This window comes from Ranitomeya variabilis, chromosome 7 (genome assembly GCF_051348905.1).
Source record: "Ranitomeya variabilis isolate aRanVar5 chromosome 7, aRanVar5.hap1, whole genome shotgun sequence".
Taxonomy (NCBI): domain Eukaryota; kingdom Metazoa; phylum Chordata; class Amphibia; order Anura; family Dendrobatidae; genus Ranitomeya; species Ranitomeya variabilis.
The window spans coordinates 26164019-26184566 of NC_135238.1; the positions used below are offsets into that span (position 1 = coordinate 26164019).

General features: G+C 44.7%; 2 protein-coding genes across 2 annotated transcripts in view; one reads left to right on the forward strand and one right to left on the reverse strand.

Moving 5' to 3' along the window:
• The window catches only part of TEDC2 (tubulin epsilon and delta complex 2), a 29549-nt gene extending 20235 nt beyond the window's left edge, over positions 1-9314 (reverse strand). The window contains exons 1-4 of the mRNA XM_077274658.1: positions 9181-9314; positions 7097-7165; positions 6797-6895; positions 5806-5855 (exon numbers count right to left, since the gene is read on the reverse strand). Coding sequence (XP_077130773.1) covers positions 5806-5855; positions 6797-6895; positions 7097-7125 — 178 coding nt within the window. The 5' untranslated portion in view covers positions 7126-7165; positions 9181-9314. The remainder of the gene's footprint in view (positions 1-5805; positions 5856-6796; positions 6896-7096; positions 7166-9180) is intronic.
• A 70-nt stretch (positions 9315-9384) lies between these two features.
• Positions 9385-20548, forward strand: part of LOC143785632 (ankyrin repeat and fibronectin type-III domain-containing protein 1-like) — a 269138-nt gene continuing 257974 nt past the window's right edge. Inside the window, exons 1-3 of the mRNA XM_077274664.1 lie at positions 9385-9525; positions 11478-11602; positions 20266-20377. The gene's annotated coding sequence lies outside the window, so the exon portion shown is untranslated. The remainder of the gene's footprint in view (positions 9526-11477; positions 11603-20265; positions 20378-20548) is intronic.

A 20548-nucleotide genomic window follows, 5' to 3' on the forward strand; every position in this document is an offset into this window, starting at 1 on the left:
TTTTTATTTTTACAACGGTAACAAGAGAAAAAGAACCACTAAATTTGTTGTGCGATCTCTCCTGAGTACGCCAATACCCCATATGTGAGGAAAATCTACAGTTTGGGTGAACGGCAGGGCTCGGAAGGGAAGGAGCGCCGTTTGACTATTTGAATGCAAATTTGTCTGGAATTGAGAGCAGCCGCCATGTCGGGTTTGGAGAGCCCCTGATGTGCGTTAACAGTGAACATCACCCACAAGTGACCCCATTTTGGAAACCACACCCCTCAAGGATTTTATGCAGGGGTATAGTGAGCATTTTGAACCCACAGGTAAGACAGAACATAACATTGGATTGTCATACTGAATACATTGCAATTAGTGTAAAGCGCAAGTGTTTGCTACTCCAGTTTGCAGCAGGTGCTCGGGTATGCACCAAAGATTGTGGGTGCTCGAATCTCTGCCCTGCATGTTTCATGGCTGTTAGACACCCCCAAAAAAAACATGTGGGGATCCGAGATATTCCGTGCATACCTGAGCACTCGCTGCACACTTGAGTTGCGAGTACATGCGCTAAACACTAACAATCATATCGCCATCATTTTTTTTCCCTTTTGAAAAACCCCAATTTTAACTCCAACCTTAACTGCAAAGAATGGAAATTTTTTTTAAAAAATTACTTTATAATTATTTTTCTAACTGAAGGGGTGACAAAGGGGGATTTGATTTACTTTTTTTTTTTTATTTTTTTTTATTTTAATCATTGTGACAGGGTTTATCACAGTGATCAAAAGGAACCGATAAGAAAAATTTCCTATTGTTGCCAGCAGATCCCGACGGGCGCGTGCTCTTGCGCCTGACATTTTTTTCCTGGCAGAGGATGAAAAGGACAGATCAGGAGTTCCCAGGGATGGCGGAGGTACTGGAAGGGCACGGGGGACTCCTTTTCTCTCTTCTCTGATATGCTAGATCATATTAGGTAAAAGAGAAATTAATTTTCAATCTGACTTTTTAATTTGCTATCGCCGTTATCACTTGACAAGGGCCCGTAAAAACCATCCCTGATCATGTTCTCCAGGGTCTGAACTACCCCCAGTAGCTGAGACCCTGGTGATTTTAAGACGCCGGGGTGTGCAATACCCTTATTTCTCAGCTCCATTAACCCCTTCACCCCAAAGCCTGTTTTCACCTAAGTGACACGGCCAATTTTTACAATTCTGACCACTGTCACTTTATGAGGTCATAACTCTGAAACGCTTCAACGGATCCTGGTGATTCTGAGATTATTTTCTCGTGACATATTGTACTTTATGATAGTGGTAAAACTTCTTCGATATGACTTGCATTTATTTGTGAAAAAAACAGAAATTTGTCGAAAATTATGAAAATTTAGCAATTTTCAAATTTTTCCTTTTTATGCCCTTAAATTAGAGAGTTATATCACATAATATAGTTAATAAACAACATTTCCCACATGTCTGCTTTACATCAGCACAATTTTGGAAACATAATTTTTTTTTGTTAGGGAGTTATAAGGGTTAAAAGTTGACCAGCGATTTCTCATTTTTGCAACAAAATTTGCAAAACCATTTTTTTTACGGACCACCTCACACTTGAAGTGACTTTGAGGGGTCTATATGACAGAAAATGCCCAAAAGTGACACCATTCTACAAACTGCACCCCTCAAGGTACTCAAAACCACATTCAAAAAGTTTATTAACCCTTCAGGTGCTTCACAGGAATTTTTGGAATGTTTAAAAAAAATTGAACATTTAACTTTTTTTTCACAAAATTTTTACTTCAGATCCAATTTGTTTTATTTTACCAAGGGTAACAGGAGAAATTGGACCAAAAAAGTTGTTGTACAATTTGTCCTGAGTACGCCGATACCCCACATGTTGGGGTAAACCATTGATTGGGCACATGGCAGAGCTCAGAAGGGAAGGAGCGCCATTTGACTTTTCAATGCAAAATTGGCTGGAATTGAGATCGGAACCCATGTCGTGTTTGGAGAGCCCCTGACGTGCCTAAACAGTGGAAACCCCCACAAGTGACACCATTTTGGAAAGTAGACCCTCTAAGGAACTAATCTAGATGTGTGGTGAGCACTTTGAACCTCCAAGTGCTTCACAGAAGTTTATAATGTAGAGCCGTAAAAAAAAATTAATATTAATTTTCACAAAAAATGATCTTTTTGCCCAAAATTTTTTATTTTCCCAAGGGTAGCAGGATAAATTGGACCCCAAAAGTTGTTGTGCAATTTGTCCTGAGTACGCTGATACTTCATATATGGGGATAAACCACTGTTTGGGCGCATGGCAGAGCTCGGAAGGGAAGGAGCGCCGTTTGACTTTTCAATGCAAAATTGGCTGGAATTGAGATCGGAACCCATGTCGTGTTTAGAGAGCCCCTGACGTGCCTAAACAGTGGAAACCCCCACAAGTGACCCCATATTGGAAACTAGACCCCCCACGGAACTTATCTAGATGTGTTGTGAGAACTTTGAACCAACAAGTGTTTCACTACAGTTTATCACGCAGAGCCGTGAAAATAAAAAATATATTTTTTTTCCACGAAAATTATATTTTAGCCCCCACATTTTTATTTTCCCAAGGGTAACAGGAGAAATTTGACAACAAAAGTTGTTGTCCAATTTGTCCTGAGTACGCTGATACCCCATATATGGGGGGGAACCACTGTTTGGGCGCACGGCAGAGCTCGGAAGGGAAGGAGCGCCGTTTGAAATGCAGACTTAGATGGATTGGTCTGCAGGTGTCATGTTGCATTTGCAGAGCCCCTGATGTACCTAAACAGTAGAAACCCCCCACAAGTGACCCCATATTGGAAACTAGACCCCCCACGGAACTTATCTAGATGTGTTGTGAGAACTTTGAACCCCCAAGTGCTTCACTACAGTTTATAACGCAGAGCCGCGAAAATAAAAAATATATTTTTTTCCACGAAAATTATATTTTAGCCCCCATGTTTTTATTTTCCCAAGGGTAAGGCTGGTTTCACACTTGCGTTTTTATCTGCATGCGTTTTTTTAAAAAACGCATGTGTGAAAAAACGCATGTAAACGCGGTAAAACGCATGCGTTTTTATAGAAAAACACAAGAAAAAACAAAAAAACCCTAACCCTACCCTAACCTGAAATACGTGGCACTGAAATACGTGGCACTGAAATACGTTTATATACGTATATAAGTGCCACGATATTTCAGTGGCCACGTATATAAGTGCCACGTATTTCACGTAAATGCCACGATATTTCAGTAGCCACGTATATAAGTGCCACGTATTTAAGTGCCACGTATTTAAGTGCCACGTATTTAAGTGCCACGTATTTAAGTGCCACGTATTTAAGTGCCACGTATTTAAGTGCCACGTATTTAAGTGCCACGTATTTAAGTGCCACGTATTTAAGTGCCACGTATTTCACGTAAATGCCACGATATTTCAGTGCCACGTATTTCACTGAAATATCGTGGCACTTAAATACGTGGCACTGAAATATCGTGGCACTTAAATATGTGGCACTGAAATATCGTGGCACTGAAATATCGTGGCACTGAAAGACATGGCACTGAAATATCGTGGCACTGAAATACGTGGCACTGAAATACGTGGCACTATGACTGTCAGAAAATGTTCATTAAACGGTTAGGGATGAGTTTAGGGGTAGGGTTAGGATCCCTTTATCACCTTGATGGTGGTGGGTGACTTTTCAGTGTGTTCTGTTTTTTTTCTATAAAAACGCATGCGTTTTTAACGCAAACAAACGCGTTGAGATCGGACGCCATGTCGCGTTTGGAGAGCCCCTGATGTGCCTAAACAGTGAAAACTCCCCAATTCTAACTGAAACCCTAACCCCAACCCTAACCCTAGTCCTAACCCTAGCGCTACTTTCACACTAGCGTTTTTTTGCATACGTCGCAATGCGTCGTTTTGGCGAAAAAACGCATCCTGCAAAGTCATCTGCAGGATGCGTTTTTTCCCCATAGACTAACATTAGCGACGTATTGACACACGTCGCAAGCGTCGTGCGACGGTTGCGTCGTGTTGTGGCAGACCGCCGGCAGCAACAAACGTTACATGTAACTTTTTTTGTGCCGACGGTCCACCATTTCCGACCGCGCATGCGCGGCTGGAACTCCGCCCCCAGCTCCCCGCACCTCACAATGGGGCAGCGGATGCGTGGAAAAACAGCATCCGCTGCCCCCGTTGTGCGGCGCTTGCACAGTATGCGTCGGTATGTCGGGCCGACGCAGCGCGACGGCCCCGTACCGACGCTAGTGTGAAAGTAGCCTAACGGGAAAATGGAAATAAATATATTTTTTAAAATTTTATTATTTCCCTAACTAAGGGGGTGATGAAGGGGGATTTGATTTACTTTTATAGCGTTTTTTGGGCGGATTTTTATGGTTGGCAGCCATCACACACTAAAAGACGCTTTTTATTGCAAAAAATAGTTTTAGCATCACCACATTTTGAGAGCTATAATTTTTCCATATTTTGGTCCACAGAGTCATGTGAGATCTTGTTTTTTGCAGGACGAGTTGACGTTTTTACTGGTACCATTTTCGGGTACATGATATTTTTTGATCGCTTTTTATTCCGATTTTTGGGAGGCGGAATGAACAAAAACCAGCAATTCCTGAAATTCTTTTAGGGGGGGCGTTTATACCCTTCCGTGTTTGGTAAAAAGGATAAAGCAGTTTTATTCTTCGGGTCAGTACGATTACAGCGATACTTCATTTATGTAATTTTTTTATGTTTTGGCGCTTTTACACAATAAAAACTATTTTATATAAAAAAATAATTGTTTTTGCATCGCTTTATTCTGAGAGCTATAACTTTTTTATTTTTCTGCTGATGATGCTGTATGGCGGCTTTTTTTTTGCGGGACAAGATGACGTTTTCAGCGGTACCATGGTTATTTATATCCGTCTTTTTGATCGCGTGTTATTCCACTTTTTGTTTGGCGGTATGAGAATAAAGCGTTGTTTTTTGCCTCGTTTTTTTTTTTTTTTTTTTACGGTGTTCACTGAAGGGGTTAACTAGCGATATAGTTTTATAGGTGGGGTCGTTACGGACGTGGCGATACTAAATATGTGTACTTTTACTGTGTGGGTTTTTTTTTATTTAGATAAAGAAATGTATTTATGGGAATATATATATTTTTTTTTACACATGTGGAAATTTTTTTTTTTTACTTTTTTACTTTGTCCCAGGGGGGGACATCACAGATCGGTGATCTGACAGTGTGCACAGCACTCTGTCAGATCACCGATGTGACAGGCACATTGCAGAGGCTTGCCGGCGCCTGCTATGAGGAATTCTCAGCAGACGCCGGCAAGCAGGGTCATCTCATGACCCGGAAGGAGTCCCGCGGCCATCTTGGATCCGGGGACTCCTTCCAGGTCACCGGAGCAGCGCGATCTCATCGCGCTGCTCCGGTGGGAGAGCGCAGGGAGCCCCCGTCCCTGCGCGATCCCCCTCTATGCCGCTGTCACTATTGACAGCGGCATCAGAGGGGTTAAATGCCCGCGATCGGCGACAGCGCTGATCGTGGGCATTGCTGCGGGGTGTCAGCTGTCATATACAGCTGACACCCGCACCCGATCACCGCGGCGCTCAGCGCGAGACTGCGGTGATCGGGGCGCCGTACTAGTAATGCGGCTGGCACTAATGCAGTGCCGGCAGCGCAGTACTAGTATGGCGCATGGCACGAAGGGGTTAAAAAGCACATTAGAGGTCGTTAAGAGGTTAAACAATTTTGTGAAGGTGTTGGAACGTCATAATTTCTACGGCAGATAACTCACCTTGTGGCTCACTGGCCACATCATCCGGTTTCAATGGCTTGTCAGCATCCCTATTGGAAGAAAAAATAAAAATAATGAATGCTGTTGTCTGAACATCTCGACACGATGTTCCCTTTTTCAGAAGAAAGTTTCCTAGCCAATCAAAAGATCATCGCAAGTCGAGGACATAAATTCAGCAGCGATTTGCTGTTAAAGCGGTATTCCCATCTCCGAGATTCTATCCCAATATGTAGTAGGTGTAATAATAATAATATTAGCAAACAACTCCAATTAGAAATGTAATATAGTTCTTCTGATTTGCTATGTCGCTCACCCCATGTGCAGGGCATTGCAGAAATTATGATATCCATGGTTACGACCACTAGCGACCTGCTAAGGGCGATGTCACAAGTGGTTCTACCATACATACAAGCATGAGCTAGCTGCTTATATGTGGTCATATGTCACATCAGAGAGGATCGGGTAAGGGAGGGGGGAATCTGTGATGGAAGTGGTCCCTCTAATGTAACATCAAGGACCGCACCAATCCTAAGAAACAAGGGTCTGCAGTGCTATTCTCTGCACAGAGAAATAGGGGGTACAATGTTTAATCAGTGCTTAAGCATCATTATTCTCAAAACCAGTGAAGGTTAGAGGTCGGATCCTCACCAAAGTGATGGCAAAATCATGCGGAGGGGGAAAATGGTTGGTATGATCTGAAATTATGTCTATTTAGCTTAAAGGGGTATTCCCACCTACAAGATCCTATCCTAATATGTAGAAGTTGTAATAATAATATTTGCAAATACCTCCACTTAGAAATGTAGTATAGTTCTTCTGATTCGCTATGTTGCTTACCCCATGGACAGGGCATTGCAATAGCTTAGGTATCCATGGATACAACCACTCATATACTGACCGTTAGTTGTTAGTAAACAACTGCAATGCCCTGTACATGGGGTAAGAGACATAGTGAATCAGAAGAACTACACTACATAGCACAGAGACATACCGGTTCTGTAGCAGCGCCCGTCCCTGCCTCAGCTGTTCTTCAAGTTGCTTCTCTTCTTCTTTGCACTTTAGAAAAGCCTGATTCAGCAGCGACAGCAGCCTGTGTGAGGAGAGATGTTTGGTAAAGAATAAGGGGCACCGATGAAATCAGATATGTTCTGTTCACACATAGGATAGGCTACAACACGTGCTGCTCCAACGCCTCACACTCGACAGGATGACACACTATATCCGGACATCCCATTTAATGCGCTATCTATGTATATGAAGTCTGATGTGTAGTACTACTCTTAAACAATACCTGTGAGAGCAGGCCGAAGACAACATCATCGGCCCATCTGGTCCAGACAAGAAATCCCTCTTCAGTCACCTGAGAAAAAGAAAAAAAAAATACAAAAGGTGAACAAAATACAAAGAAAACTTCCTAACAAAAATAAAATATACACTAACAATCCCAACACCACCATTATCCTGCACATCTGGATATGTATTTCAAGCGGATCTGTCACCAGATTTTACAATGCAACCTGCATCCATTATTAAACAGATGTGTAAGACCCAATGAGGCTGGTGTACTGACTTGTAAAAACCATGTCTGCATGGAGGTATAATCCAACTTGCCAAAGTGCCCAAATATTAAAATGCTTGTTTTAATGTTAGGATTACACAGCCATTCTGACATGGATTTTCACCATAAGTACACCAGCCTCATTAGGTCTAAGGAATATATATATATATATATATATATATATATATATATATATATACACACCTTTTTTTAAAATAATGTAGAAATATTGTATTGCGAAATTTGGAGATAGATCTGCTTTAACCTCAGCAGATGCCGGCCGACTATGGCATAACTTAGGCCCGGGAGAAAAAAAAAAATGTAAAAATCTAGACTGACAGACCAAAAAGACCTTGAAGAACGCTCGCTAGGCAGTCAACAATTTCGCCAGTTTCCCTCATTGAATGCACACTTGGAGCAAGGGGATTATGATGCCCCTCCAACAGCGGCTTCTCTACCTGGGGGTCCCAGTGGTTGGACTCTCAGTGATCAGCAAATTATTCCCTTTCCAAAGGATGCAGGATACCTTAATTTGTGGGAACCTTTGAAGCCCTTTGCACCCGTCCTCTGGCATTGGAAATTTGCTAATTTTACTACAAGTCTTTTTTGTTCACAAATTTGCAATTTCACACTTTTACAAATGGGAGGGGTTAATTATGCAAATTAGGGTTTTTAACAAGATAAATATACGAATTGCAACTTTTTAATAGCAAGTTGCACGCTGTCTACAATAAGAGGGGAAGCGCTTATAAAATATTTTTGGGCAGAAGTGCTATTTTTTTTCTCAAACGAGCCAAATTTATCAAGAATCGTGTGACGCTTTAATAAATGTGAGACAATTAATGGCTAATTGGCTAAAGTCCCGTGTTTATAACTCCCCCCAAATGTCTCTGGCCAGTTGTACTTGTGCTGTGTGATGGCCCCTAATCTAATGACATCATGCAAAAGGCTTGAAATTTGGGAGAATAAGAGCAGATCTTACATCCAATTTCCTGCAGACTCCAACGCTGTCCCTGCTTTTATGGCTGCCATTTTTTTTTTTTTTGCAAATCAGACAATGCACTGCTGCTATTCCTACTGCCAAAAATATAGGCTCCCTTATGAACCCTATTATGAGTTAAAGGGTTATTCCCATCGTCATAAACTGATACTTGGTTGGATAGTGCTGGTAAAATAAAGCACTTTTGCAGTTTACTGCTTATTAAAATGTGCAGCCGTTCTTGAGATATCAACACTTTTCTTTTGCTTCTAGCTCGTCACCTAGGAGACCGACCACCGCTGCCGATCTAGCTGGTAAGTGCTGCAATGAAGCTGGCTGCGATTAGGAGGCAACAATCGCGCTCCAGCGATCCCGGACAGCTTTAAAGCAGTGCTTACAAACTGAATAGAAAAGAGCTTGTAAGCACTGAGTGTGTTCTACTGTCCAACAGCGGTGGTCGGTTTCCAAGGCAACGAGATGTAAACAAAAGAAAAAAGTGATATTTCAAGAACGGCTGCAAATTTTAACAAGCAGTAAATAGCAAAAAGACTTGTATTTACCAGCTCTATCCGACATGTAAGAGGTGCAAAACTACAACTCCCAGCATGCCCTTACACCCAAAGGCTGCCATAGAACCGCCTGTGTGACTTATGCAAAAGTTGTCAGGGCAGGATGGGAGTTGTAGTTCCACAACAGCAGCAGACTGTCACTTAAATATACAGCCACTATGTCAGTGCACGTCCACAACCACCTGTAAGTGACCCTAGCCCACTATGCACAGATTACAGCCCTCCATGTAAGACCAGTTTATACACTGCACCCAGACTGGACACACAACCTGCAGCCGCGCTCATTCCCCGCCGTCCGTGCACTGGAAACGTCACTGCCCGGGAAAGAACACGATAACAGGCTCACAGGAAGTGCAGGAGCTACCGGCCATGGCAACTGTTACCATGCAGGGCAAGCGTTACCGCTCCACCAATCAGTGAAGGCGATAAATACCCGAAAGGGGACAGGCAGCCAATGAGAGGACGGCTTCTATTTTGATCCCTGCAGGCGGGAGATTTCTTTTCAACCGAACTTTATTGACACAGTGACATACCTACAAATTTGGATAGGGTGTGATAAATTCCTTTTTCCTCAGGCGGCACTCCGTCGCCTACAGGGGCTACAAGAAGCTGAGGTAATTCTGTGAATGTTCCTAGTAAAAAATGTGTACTCTACTAGGACCGAGTTCACACCATGGTTTCTCGGCTGTTTACTTGAACTACACGTTGCAGCTGTTCCTTTCCTTGATGCAGCACTGTCCTTCTCCAGCGGCTGCAACTCTCCTCTCGTCATGGAAACGCAGCGCCCTTAGAGACCACCGAGTATTCAGGTAGTTGGCATCCACGCCACTACTCCAGACTGCTCTGTCCTTTCTGAATTCCTAGAACAAATCCAGCCCCGCTATGTTATACTGATCTCTGTGGCAAACACAGCTCTGCTATATCCCAGAGTCATCTGGCAGCTCTGCACTGCACTCTGTGGCAAACACAGCTCTGCTATATCCCAGAGTCATCTGGCAGCTCTGCACTGCACTCTGTGGCAAACACAGCTCTGCTATATCCCAGAGTCATCTGGCAGCTCTGCACTGCACTCTGTGGCAAACACAGCTCTGCTATATCCCAGAGTCATATCTGGCAGCTCTGCACTGGGCTCTGTGGCAAACATAGCTCTGCTCTATCTCAGAGTCAAATTTGTCAGCTCTGCACTGTACTCTGTGGCAAACACAGCTTTACTATATCCCAGAATCAAATCTGTTAGCTCTGTACTGCACTCTGTGACAAACACATCTCTGCTCTATCCCAGAGTCAGATCTGCCAGCTCTGCACTGGACTCTGGCAAACAGCTCTGCTATATCCCAGAGTCAAATCTGCCAGCTCTGCATTGCACTCTGTGGCAAACACAGCTCTACTCTATCCCAGTGTCAAATCTGTCAGCTCTGCACTGGACTCTGTGGCAAACACAGCTCTGCTATATCCCAGAGTCAGATATGTCAGCTCTGCACTGGACTCTGTGGCAAACACAGCTCTACTATATCAAAGAGTCATCTGGCAGCTCTGCACTGCACTCTGGCAAACACAGCTCTGCTATATCCCAGAGTCAGATATGTCAGCTCTGTACTGGACTCTGGCAAACATAGCTCTACTATATCAAAGAGTCATCTGGCAGCTCTGCACTGCACTCTGTGGCAAACACAGCTCTGCTATATCCCAGAGTAATATCTGGCAGCTCTGCACTGCACTCTGTGGCAAACATAGCTCTGCTCTATCCCAGAGTCAAATCTGTCCGCTCTGTACTACTCTGTGGCAAACATAGCTCTGCTCTATCCCAGAGTCAAATCTGTCAGCTCTGCATTGCACTCTGTGGCAAACACAGCTCTGCTATATCCCAGAGTCATCTGGCAGCTCTGCACTGCACTCTGTGGCAAACACAGCTCTGCTATATCCCAGAGTCATCTGGCAGCTCTGCACTGGACTCTGTGGCAAACAGCTCTGCTGTATCCCAGAGTCAAATATGTCAGCTCTGCACTGGACTCTGGCAAACACAGCTCTGCTATATCCCAGAATCAAATCTGTCAACTCTGCACTTCACTCTGTGGCAAACACAGCTTTGTAATATCCAAGAGTCAAATATGTCAGCTCTGCACTTCACTCTGTGGCAAACACAGCTCTGTAATATCCCAGAGTCAAATCTGACAGCTCTGCACTGCCCTCTGTGACAAACACAGCTCTGCTTTATCCCAGAGTCAAATCTGTCAGCACTGCACTCTGTGGCAAACACAGCTCTGTAATATCCCAGAGTCAAATATGTCATCTCTGCACTGCACTCTGTGGCAAACACAGCTCTGCTATATCCCCAAGTTAAATTTGCCAGCTCTGCGGCAAACACAGCTCTGCTTTATCCCCGAGTCAGATCTGCCAGCTCAGCTATATCACTGTCTTTACTCTGCTGATCCAGATATGCCTTCCTGCGTTGCTCTGCTGTACCAGCTCCTCATGGCTGAGCATCCTCCTCTTCCTTGTGGTCTATAACTCACACACCTTCTGTCGTTTTCTCATCTGCTCCTGGGATTTCCATTTGCTTCTCCAGTTGCCGTTCTGCCAGCACAGTTTCCATTGTTCCATCTGGATCTCATTGCTGCACCAACGTCACCTGTCCGTGCTGCATCACAACTGCTTATCCGGACCAAGACCCTCGAGGATCCTCCTCACCAGGTGAGACATAAGACACGGTCTCTAACAATGTGGCTCATGGCATAATGGTGTCATAAAAATGGCATTCGTGATGAAAACCATGGGGTAGATGCAAACTTGCCTGTCCGGTAGATTACAAGGGTAATGGGATCACCTCCTAGACTCACGGTAGAGTTGGCAGCGGTTACAGAAGGTTTCTTGTGACCTAGTGTCCAATTGCACATTCATTGATCTGGGGGGCATTGCTGGAAACGGCCCGTGGAGAGGGGACGACAGTTATGGTGGTCTGTAAAATGTGCATGGCAATGGAGACAATTTTAGTCCGTGCTCTTTGCTCAAAAATTCATTGGCATGCTGCGTGCATAAGGACCGCACGGCCAGGAAGAGGGGGCTTCACGCATGCACATGGGGCAGTATGATAGGGCATTGGGACTATACCACAGTGCATGGGACAGTAGGGCAGGGCATGTAGGAGAGGGCACAACATGTGGGTTTCATGGGGGCTGCACAGCAGTGTGTGGTCTACATGGCAGGGTATGGGGAGGGCTAGTAGACCTGGCATGGGTCCTGCACGTCCGGCCATGGGGGCTGCATGCAAGGGCATTGAGCCTGTACCAGAAGGCATGGGGGGGATGTATGGCATGGGAGCCACACGGCAGTGTATGTGAGGTACATGGTAGGGTATAGGGGGGATATATGGCAGGGTATAGGGGGGATATATGGCCGGGCGTAGATCTTTAGGGCAGTGCATTGGGGCTGCACAACAGCGTATAGAGAGCTACACTACAGTGTACGTGGGCTATGCGGCGAGGTACTGGGGTGGGACGACATACGGCTGGGCATAGGGCCTGTACGGCAGTGCACGGGGGATTTACTGGTCCATGGTAAGAAGCCAGACGTGGTGCCCATACGAATGAGCTTTACTAATATATGTCCTAGGAAAGTCTGCAGCGGCTTTTATGCAGATTCTCACATTTTCTTGCTGCTTTCCATCTGTGTGACTCTACCATTACCTATTTCTAATTAACACAACCACAGATGCACCAATCACTGTATACCAATAACTTATAAGCCAAATAAATAAAATACAATAAAATATGTGTATATTATACCAGTGACTAGTGTTCTGTGGAGAAAAGTGTGGAAAACCACTAATCAGAGATAGCAACCACAGCCAATATAGAGTCACCCAGAAACATTACCAAGCAGAGGTGAGATATAAAAATGCCTTTATTATATTTAGTTTGGCAGCAATAAAATAAAATATAACAATTGTGCGCACAACAGGAACAATATAATAATTAAAATCCAAATCAATATGGGAGATGGTACAGGCTGACCCAATTATATATTCGAAATATCAGGTTAGTATAACCCCCAAGAAATAAGATGAATAAGGCTACTTTCACACTAGCGTCGGGAACAACCCGTCGCTGCGCGTCGGGCCGACGTTCCCGACGCTAGTGTGGTCTCCGCCGCACAACGGGGGCAGCGGATGCATATTTCCCACGCATCCGCTGCCCCATTGTGATGTGCGGGGAAGTGCGGGGAGGTGGGGGCGGAGTTCCGACTGCGCATGCGCGGTCGGAAAAAGCGGACCGTCGGGAGCAAAAAACGTTACATGTAACGTTTTTTTCTCCCGACGGACCGCTACCATACGCCCAAACGCCGCCAAACGCATTCACCGTTTGGAAATGCGTCGCAAATGCGTCGCAAATGCGTCGCTAATGTTACTCTATGACGAAACAACGTATCCAGCAAAAACTTTTGCTGGATGCGGCGTTTCGCAAAAACGACGCATTTGCGACGTATTGCAGTTAACGCTAGTGTGAAACTAGCCTAATCCGACAAAAAAAAATAAAAAATTCTATGACAAAAAAATCTATATGTGGGATATAGCATAAATAATACATGCATATGACAATTACATGCATATATATATATATATATATATATAGGCCCATATATTAACCACTCAAAACGTGAAAAAAATGTGTGCAAAAAAATGTTTTAAACAATATTACCAAATTTGTATAGTATGTGTGGAAAAAAGTTACAATATAAAGTGCCAAATAATAAGTATATATAAAAATATACTTTAAGACATATATAGCCTATATAATATGTTCACAATATTTTGTGCAATTGATGCAGAGGAAATAAAGTGCAGTGTGCAATGATTGTGCAAAAATCATGAAAATGATCACATCCGCACAGAGTGCATAAATGAAACAGGTGTGACTGTTATTGATAGTGCACAGCTACAAAAAAATGTGCAAATAGTGTCAATGAGGAAACTAGGTATAGATAGCTGGAATATATTTAACAGCACAGCACCCGAAGTGCCTAGATTATATGGTGATGGATGCAGAGTGCAGCGCTGTAATCCAGACACTGCCAAAATCCCACAGCAGGTTATCAAATGTACTAAGTAAACAAAGGGGGGAAAGATATATACAATATACCTGTATAGAAAGGGTCAGCCAGGTCCCGTGAGGCGCACCCCGACGCGCGTTTCGGATCTAAGTCCTTCGTCAGAGGGTGGCCATTGTATCAATAAGGGAGCCTTTTATATGATCCCCTTATCGAGCACTGCGGCCCGGGTGTGACCGGCGCATGCGCAGTTGCGATACTCAGGAACTTCCGCCGCCATGCAGCCGGACGTACGGGGGCAGAGTACCCGACGTCACCAAAGCAACAAGGACGCGATGCGGTGGAGCTCCATCGCAACAACCAGGCATGCGCACAACCAGGCACCGAGTCTCGAATGGTGCAAGGAGGCCATTAACTCTATTATAGCAACATAAAGGGGAACATATGTAGATTTAATTAGTGTCCTATTTTATAGTACAATATAACAATACTCATTTAAAAAAAGTGAATTATAAACAATATGTAAAAATGGAAGTAATAATAACCGCTATAGTGCATATAGATTATACTTAGTGTTATGGGTATATATATATAGTAAGAGTCATGTCGGTCTGGTAGTCGGGGGCAGGTATATCTCGCCCAGGTATTTGTCCTATGTGAATTAGGCCGCTCAGTATCTTCAGGATACCGAGGGGTTAATAAGTGCAGGAATAAAGGCTGACCAGCTGGAGGTTTCAGGTGTCAGCCTGGGGCACACAGAATGCCTGTCTGTGTGAGACAACGTGAGTGAGAGCTGTGCTCGTGATCTGTGTAATGTTAGCTGGGTGGGAGAAGCCCCCCCAGTTGTTAGATAGGAACGTATTTGTTTAGTTAGCGCCGGACAGGCTAGGATTTATTTTTATGTTTTGTTTTCTGTATTTGCTTTCACTTTAATAAACCTGACTTGAGGTCAGTCAACTTGGAAACCTGCTGTCGCCTCAGAGTTCAATGCACAAACCACGTGACCTTTGACCCCAGCAAAGGCGATCCCGGAGTGTTTTTGTCACATTGTGGTGGAGAACGCGGGCAACGCGTGGCACAGGCGACAGCATGGAAGACGTGGTGAAAGCCCTAGTACAGTCCACTGCCATACAGCAGCAGGCCACTGCGGCACAGCAGGAAGCTAATCTCTTGATGGCCGCACAGCTGAAGGAGTTACTGGACATGACGGCTGCAGACCGCCAGCTTCTCCAACAGGTGGCGCAGCGCCTGGTGAGCATGCCTGAGGTGGACCCGGAAGCAGAGTCCAGGAGGATCCATGTGAGTCGATACTGGCAAAAGCTGACTGCAGAAGATGATGTCGAGGCGTACCTGACAACGTTTGAGCGGACGGCGTTGAGGGAGAAGTGGCCGAAGGAACGATGGGCCGATCTAATTGCTCCGTTTCTCTCCGGTGAGGCCCAAAAAGCTTACCATGACTTGGACCCGGAAGTCGCTCAGGAATTTGAGAGGCTGAAAGCTGAGGTCCTGGCCCAGCTGGGTGTGACGACGGCTGTCCGTGCACAGAGGGTACATCAGTGGACCTATCGGCAAGATAAACCGCCGCGATCGCAGATGTTCGACCTGATCTACTTGATAAAGAAATGGCTGCAACCCGAGGTACTGACAACTCCGGAGATAATCCAGCGGGTCGTTCTGGACAAGTACCTAAGAGTACTACCACCGGCGCTGAAAAAGTGGGTGAGCCAAGGAAATCCCGCGATAGCGGATCAACTGGTGGACTTGGTGGAGCGTTATTCCGTGGCGGAAGGACTTCCTGATGATACTGCTACTACCCGAACTGTACCTCCTCCTCGTGGAACCGGTAAGACTGTTCCAGGGACTGCGGGGGAAGGAAAATTGCCAAAAACTGTGGGGGAGGAACACGGGACTGCTCGCACCCTGAGATCAAGGGTGTCGGACTCTGGTTTCAATAGGGGGCTTGTTAGGTGTTTCCGTTGCCATGAGAAGGGCCATGTTTCTGCGAACTGTCCTGTTACCACTGAACCCATGCAGTGCGACGTTACGGACTCTAAGAAACGCATGTCTTTGGTTACACGGCTAGTAAGTGTGGATGCGGGTCAAAATTATACAGTAAAATATCTGTGTGAATTGTCTGTAGATGGGAAAAATGTTGTGGCATTACTAGACTCTGGAAGTGTGGTGACTCTAGTGAAAGCCAGTCTGATAGCACGTCCAACTAGTCCGTCTAACAAGTTTTCTGTAACGTGTGTGCATGGTGACACCTGCTCATATCCTACAGCGGTCATATGTATCTCCACTCCCTATGGGTCTGTGCAACACAAAGTGGGACTCGTTCCCGCATTGTTACAGGATATAATCTTGGGCAGGGATTTTCCTCTTTTCTGGCAGTTGTGGGAGAATCAGTTGCTCCTTCACGGTAGCTGTGACCGTGAATCTTCTCCCATGCTACCTGGAGGTCCCGAGCTCCTGGAGGAGACCCCACAGGAAGATGCTGCTGGGGAGATTAGTGAATCTAACCTTCAGTACCCCTTCTCAGTTATGGCGGGGGAAACTGAGGAAACTCAGCGAGAGGCAGTACGCTTCTGCCTACCTAGACGACATCATAATTTACAGCGTGGACTGGGAAGCTCACCTCCGGAAGGTACAGGCGGTGATTGATGACCTGAGAGACGCAGGCTTAACGGCGAACCCCAAGAAATGTCACATCGGCCTTGAAGAAGCCCGATACTTGGGCTACGTGATTGGCAGAGGAGTGGTTAAACCCCAGATCGACAAAATACAGGCAATTCAGGGCTGGCCGCAACCAGTGAACAAGAAACAAGTTCAAGCTTTCCTGGGCATTGCCGGCTATTATCGCCGGTTCATACCCAATTTTGCAGCCATGGCTACCCCCTTGACGGATCTTACCAAAGGGAGGGATTCCGTCATGGTAAAATGGACCTCAGCGGCTGAAGAGGCCTTCCACAGTCTGAAACGGGCTTTGTGCTCTCAGCCCGTACTAGTGACTCCTGATTTCAGCAGCGAGTTTGTGGTGCAAACTGATGCTTCTGATACTGGTGTCGGAGCTGTACTTTCCCAGGTAAGGGACGGAGTCGAACACCCGGTCCTCTACCTCAGTCGGAAACTGAATGTACATGAGCAGAGGTATGCCGTGATTGAAAAAGAGTGCCTAGCCATCAAATGGGCTCTCGACTCCCTCAAATATTACCTGGCAGGTAGGAAGTTTAGGCTGGTCACGGACCATGCCCCTCTCAAGTGGATGCATCTCCACAAGGACCGTAATAGTCGGGTAACCCGGTGGTTCCTTGCCCTGCAGGCTTACTCTTTCACGGTGGAGCACCGCCCCGGGGTGCAGATGGGGAACGCTGATGCCCTGTCCCGAGTACACTGTTTCGAGAGTATTCTTGCTCGACCTGAGTGGTCTGAGCAGGGGGGGAGGATATGTAAGAGTCATGTCTGTCTGGTAGTCGGGGGCAGGTATATCTCGCCCAGGTATTTGTCCTATGTGAATTAGGCCGCTCAGTATCTTCAGGATACCGAGGGGTTAATAAGTGCAGGAATAAAGGCTGACCAGCTGGAGGTTTCAGGTGTCAGCCTGGGGCACACAGAATGCCTGTCTGTGTGAGACAAACGTGAGTGAGAGCTGTGCTCGTGATCTATGTAATGTTAGCTGGGAGGGAGAAGCCCCCCCAGTTGTTAGATAGGAACGTATTTGTTTAGTTAGCGCCGGACAGGCTAGGATTTATTTTTATGTTTTGTTTTCTGTATTTGCTTTCACTTTAATAAACCTGACTTGAGGTCAGTCAACTTGGAAACCTGCTGTCACCTCAGAGTTCAATGCACAAACCACGTGACCTTTGACCCCAGCAAAGGCGATCCCGGAGTGTTTTGTCACAATATATACAGTGCCTACAAGTAGTATTCAACCCCCTGCAGATTTAGCAGGTTTAATAAGATGCAAATAAGTTAGAGCCTTCAAACTTCAAACAAGAGCAGGATTTATTAACAGATGCATAAATCTTACAAACCAAAAAGTTTTGTTGCTCAGTTAAATTTTTATAAATTTTAAACATAAAAGTGTGGGTCAATTATTATTCAACCCCTAGGTTTAATATTTTGTGGAATAACCTTTGTTTGCAATTACAGCTAATAATCGTCTTTTATAAGACCTGATCAGGCCGGCACAGGTCTCTGGAGTTATCTTGGCCCACTCCTCCATGCAGATCTTCTCCAAGTTATCTAGGTTCTTTGGGTGTCTCATGTGGACTTTAATCTTGAGCTCCTTCCACAAGTTTTCAATTGGGTTAAGGTCAGGAGACTGACTAGGCCACTGCAACACCTTGATTTTTTTGCCTCTTGAACCAGGCCTTGGTTTTCTTGGCTGTGTGCTTTGGGTCGTTGTCTTGTTGGAAGATGAAATGACGACCCATCTTAAGATCCTTGATGGAGGAGCGGAGGTTCTTGGCCAAAATCTCCAGGTAGGCCGTGCTATCCATCTTCCCATGGATGCGGACCAGATGGCGAGGCCCCTTGGCTGAGAAACAGCCCCACAGCATGATGCTGCCACCACCATGCTTGACTGCAGGGATGGTATTCTTGGGGTCGTATGCAGTGCCATCCAGTCTCCAAACATCACTTGTGTGGTTGGCACCAAAGATCTCGATCTTGGTCTCATCAGACCAGAGAACCTTGAACCAGTCAGTCTCAGAGTCCTCCAAGTGATGATGAGCAAACTGTAGACGAGCCTTGACATGACACTTTGAAAGTAAAGGTACCTTACGGGCTCGTCTGGAACGGAGACCATTGCGGTGGAGTACGTTACTAATTGTATTGACTGAAACCAATGTCCCCACTGCCATGAGATCTTCCCGGAGCTCCTTCTTGTTGTCCTTCGGTTAGCCTTGACTCTTCGGACAAGCCTGGCCTCGGCACGGGAGGAAACTTTCAAAGGCTGTCCAGGCCGTGGAAGGCTAACAGTAGTTCCATAAGCCTTCCACTTCCGGATGATGCTCCCAACAGTGGAGACAGGTAGGCCCAACTCCTTGAAAAGGGTTTTGTACCCCTTGCCAGCCTTGTGACCCTCCACGATCTTGTCTCTGATGGCCTTGGAATGCTCCTTTGTCTTTCCCATGTTGACCATGTTTGAGTGCTGTTCATAAGTTTGGGGAGGGTCTTAAATAGTCAGAAAAGGCTGGAAAAAGAGATAATTAATCCAAACATGTGAAGGTCATTGTTCTTTGTGCCTGAACTACTTCTTAATACTTTAGGGAACCAAACAGAATTCTGGTGGGTTGAGGGGTTGAATAATACATGACCCTCTGAAAAAACTTTTCCCAATTTAAAAAAAAAAATAAACAAAGAAATAACATTCTTTTTTGCTGCAGTGCATTTCACACTTCCAGGTTGATCTACAGTCCAAATGTCACAATGCCGAGTAAATTCCAAATGTGTAAACCTGCTAAATCTGCAGGGGGTTGAATACTACTTGTAGGCACTGTATATGTGTATATATATATATATATATACACATACACATACATATATATATACCGGTGTGTGTATATATGTATATATGTATGTATATATATATATATATATATATATATATATATATATATATATATATATATATATATATATATATATATATATATATATATATATATATATATATATATATATATATATATAGGAGGGGGGGGTTCCTTATATATATTCACATATAAAAAGTGTTTAAACAGAACAGAGTATAATAGCAATAAGGGGTCATATTTATTCATCAGATAAAGTATAAATCCCACCCCTATACAACCACAATATAGTATACCAATGAACTATGTCAAAATTTTAATAACATATCCCCACTTATACAAATATTATACTGGGGTGGGACGACATACGGCTGGGCATAGGGCCTGTACGGCAGTGCACGGGGGATTTACTGGTCCATGGTAAGAAGCCAGACGTGGTGCCCATACGAATGAGCTTTACTAATATATGTCCTAGGAAAGTCTGCAGCGGCTTTTATGCAGATTCTCACATTTTCTTGCTGCTTTCCATCTGTGTGACTCTACCATTACCTGTTTCTGCAGATCAGCTGCGTATGTTGAATACATCCTGATTTTTTTTTTCTATTGACATCTCAGCTATTTTGCATGAATGATTCATCTCATCAGCATTTCTGAATATCTCCAGAAGTGCAGATGATATTTTGCATTCATACATTGGGAAAAGTTACACGAAATAAAGCTGAGCAATTACTGATAAAGTATGAAATGGAAAAGTAACAATTTCTCATTGCTGCGCAGGATTAGCGGTGTCTGGAATATCATACGTGACAACATGTGCTTGTGCTGGTTATGAAAACTGCAGTCTTCGTGAGATAACGACCACTAATTCTGCCTCGCTGCCAACACTCTGGTATTTAATGACTTTTATGATTACACTGTAATAGGATTAAGTGCCCTACATTATTCCCATTGCTTCCTTTCTGTGATGATTGTACATTGTGAATGTTTAAAGAATGAACTGCCCAATGGAATCATTGCTAATCTATCATGTACTGAGCTGGGAGTACTACCCTTTTTTATT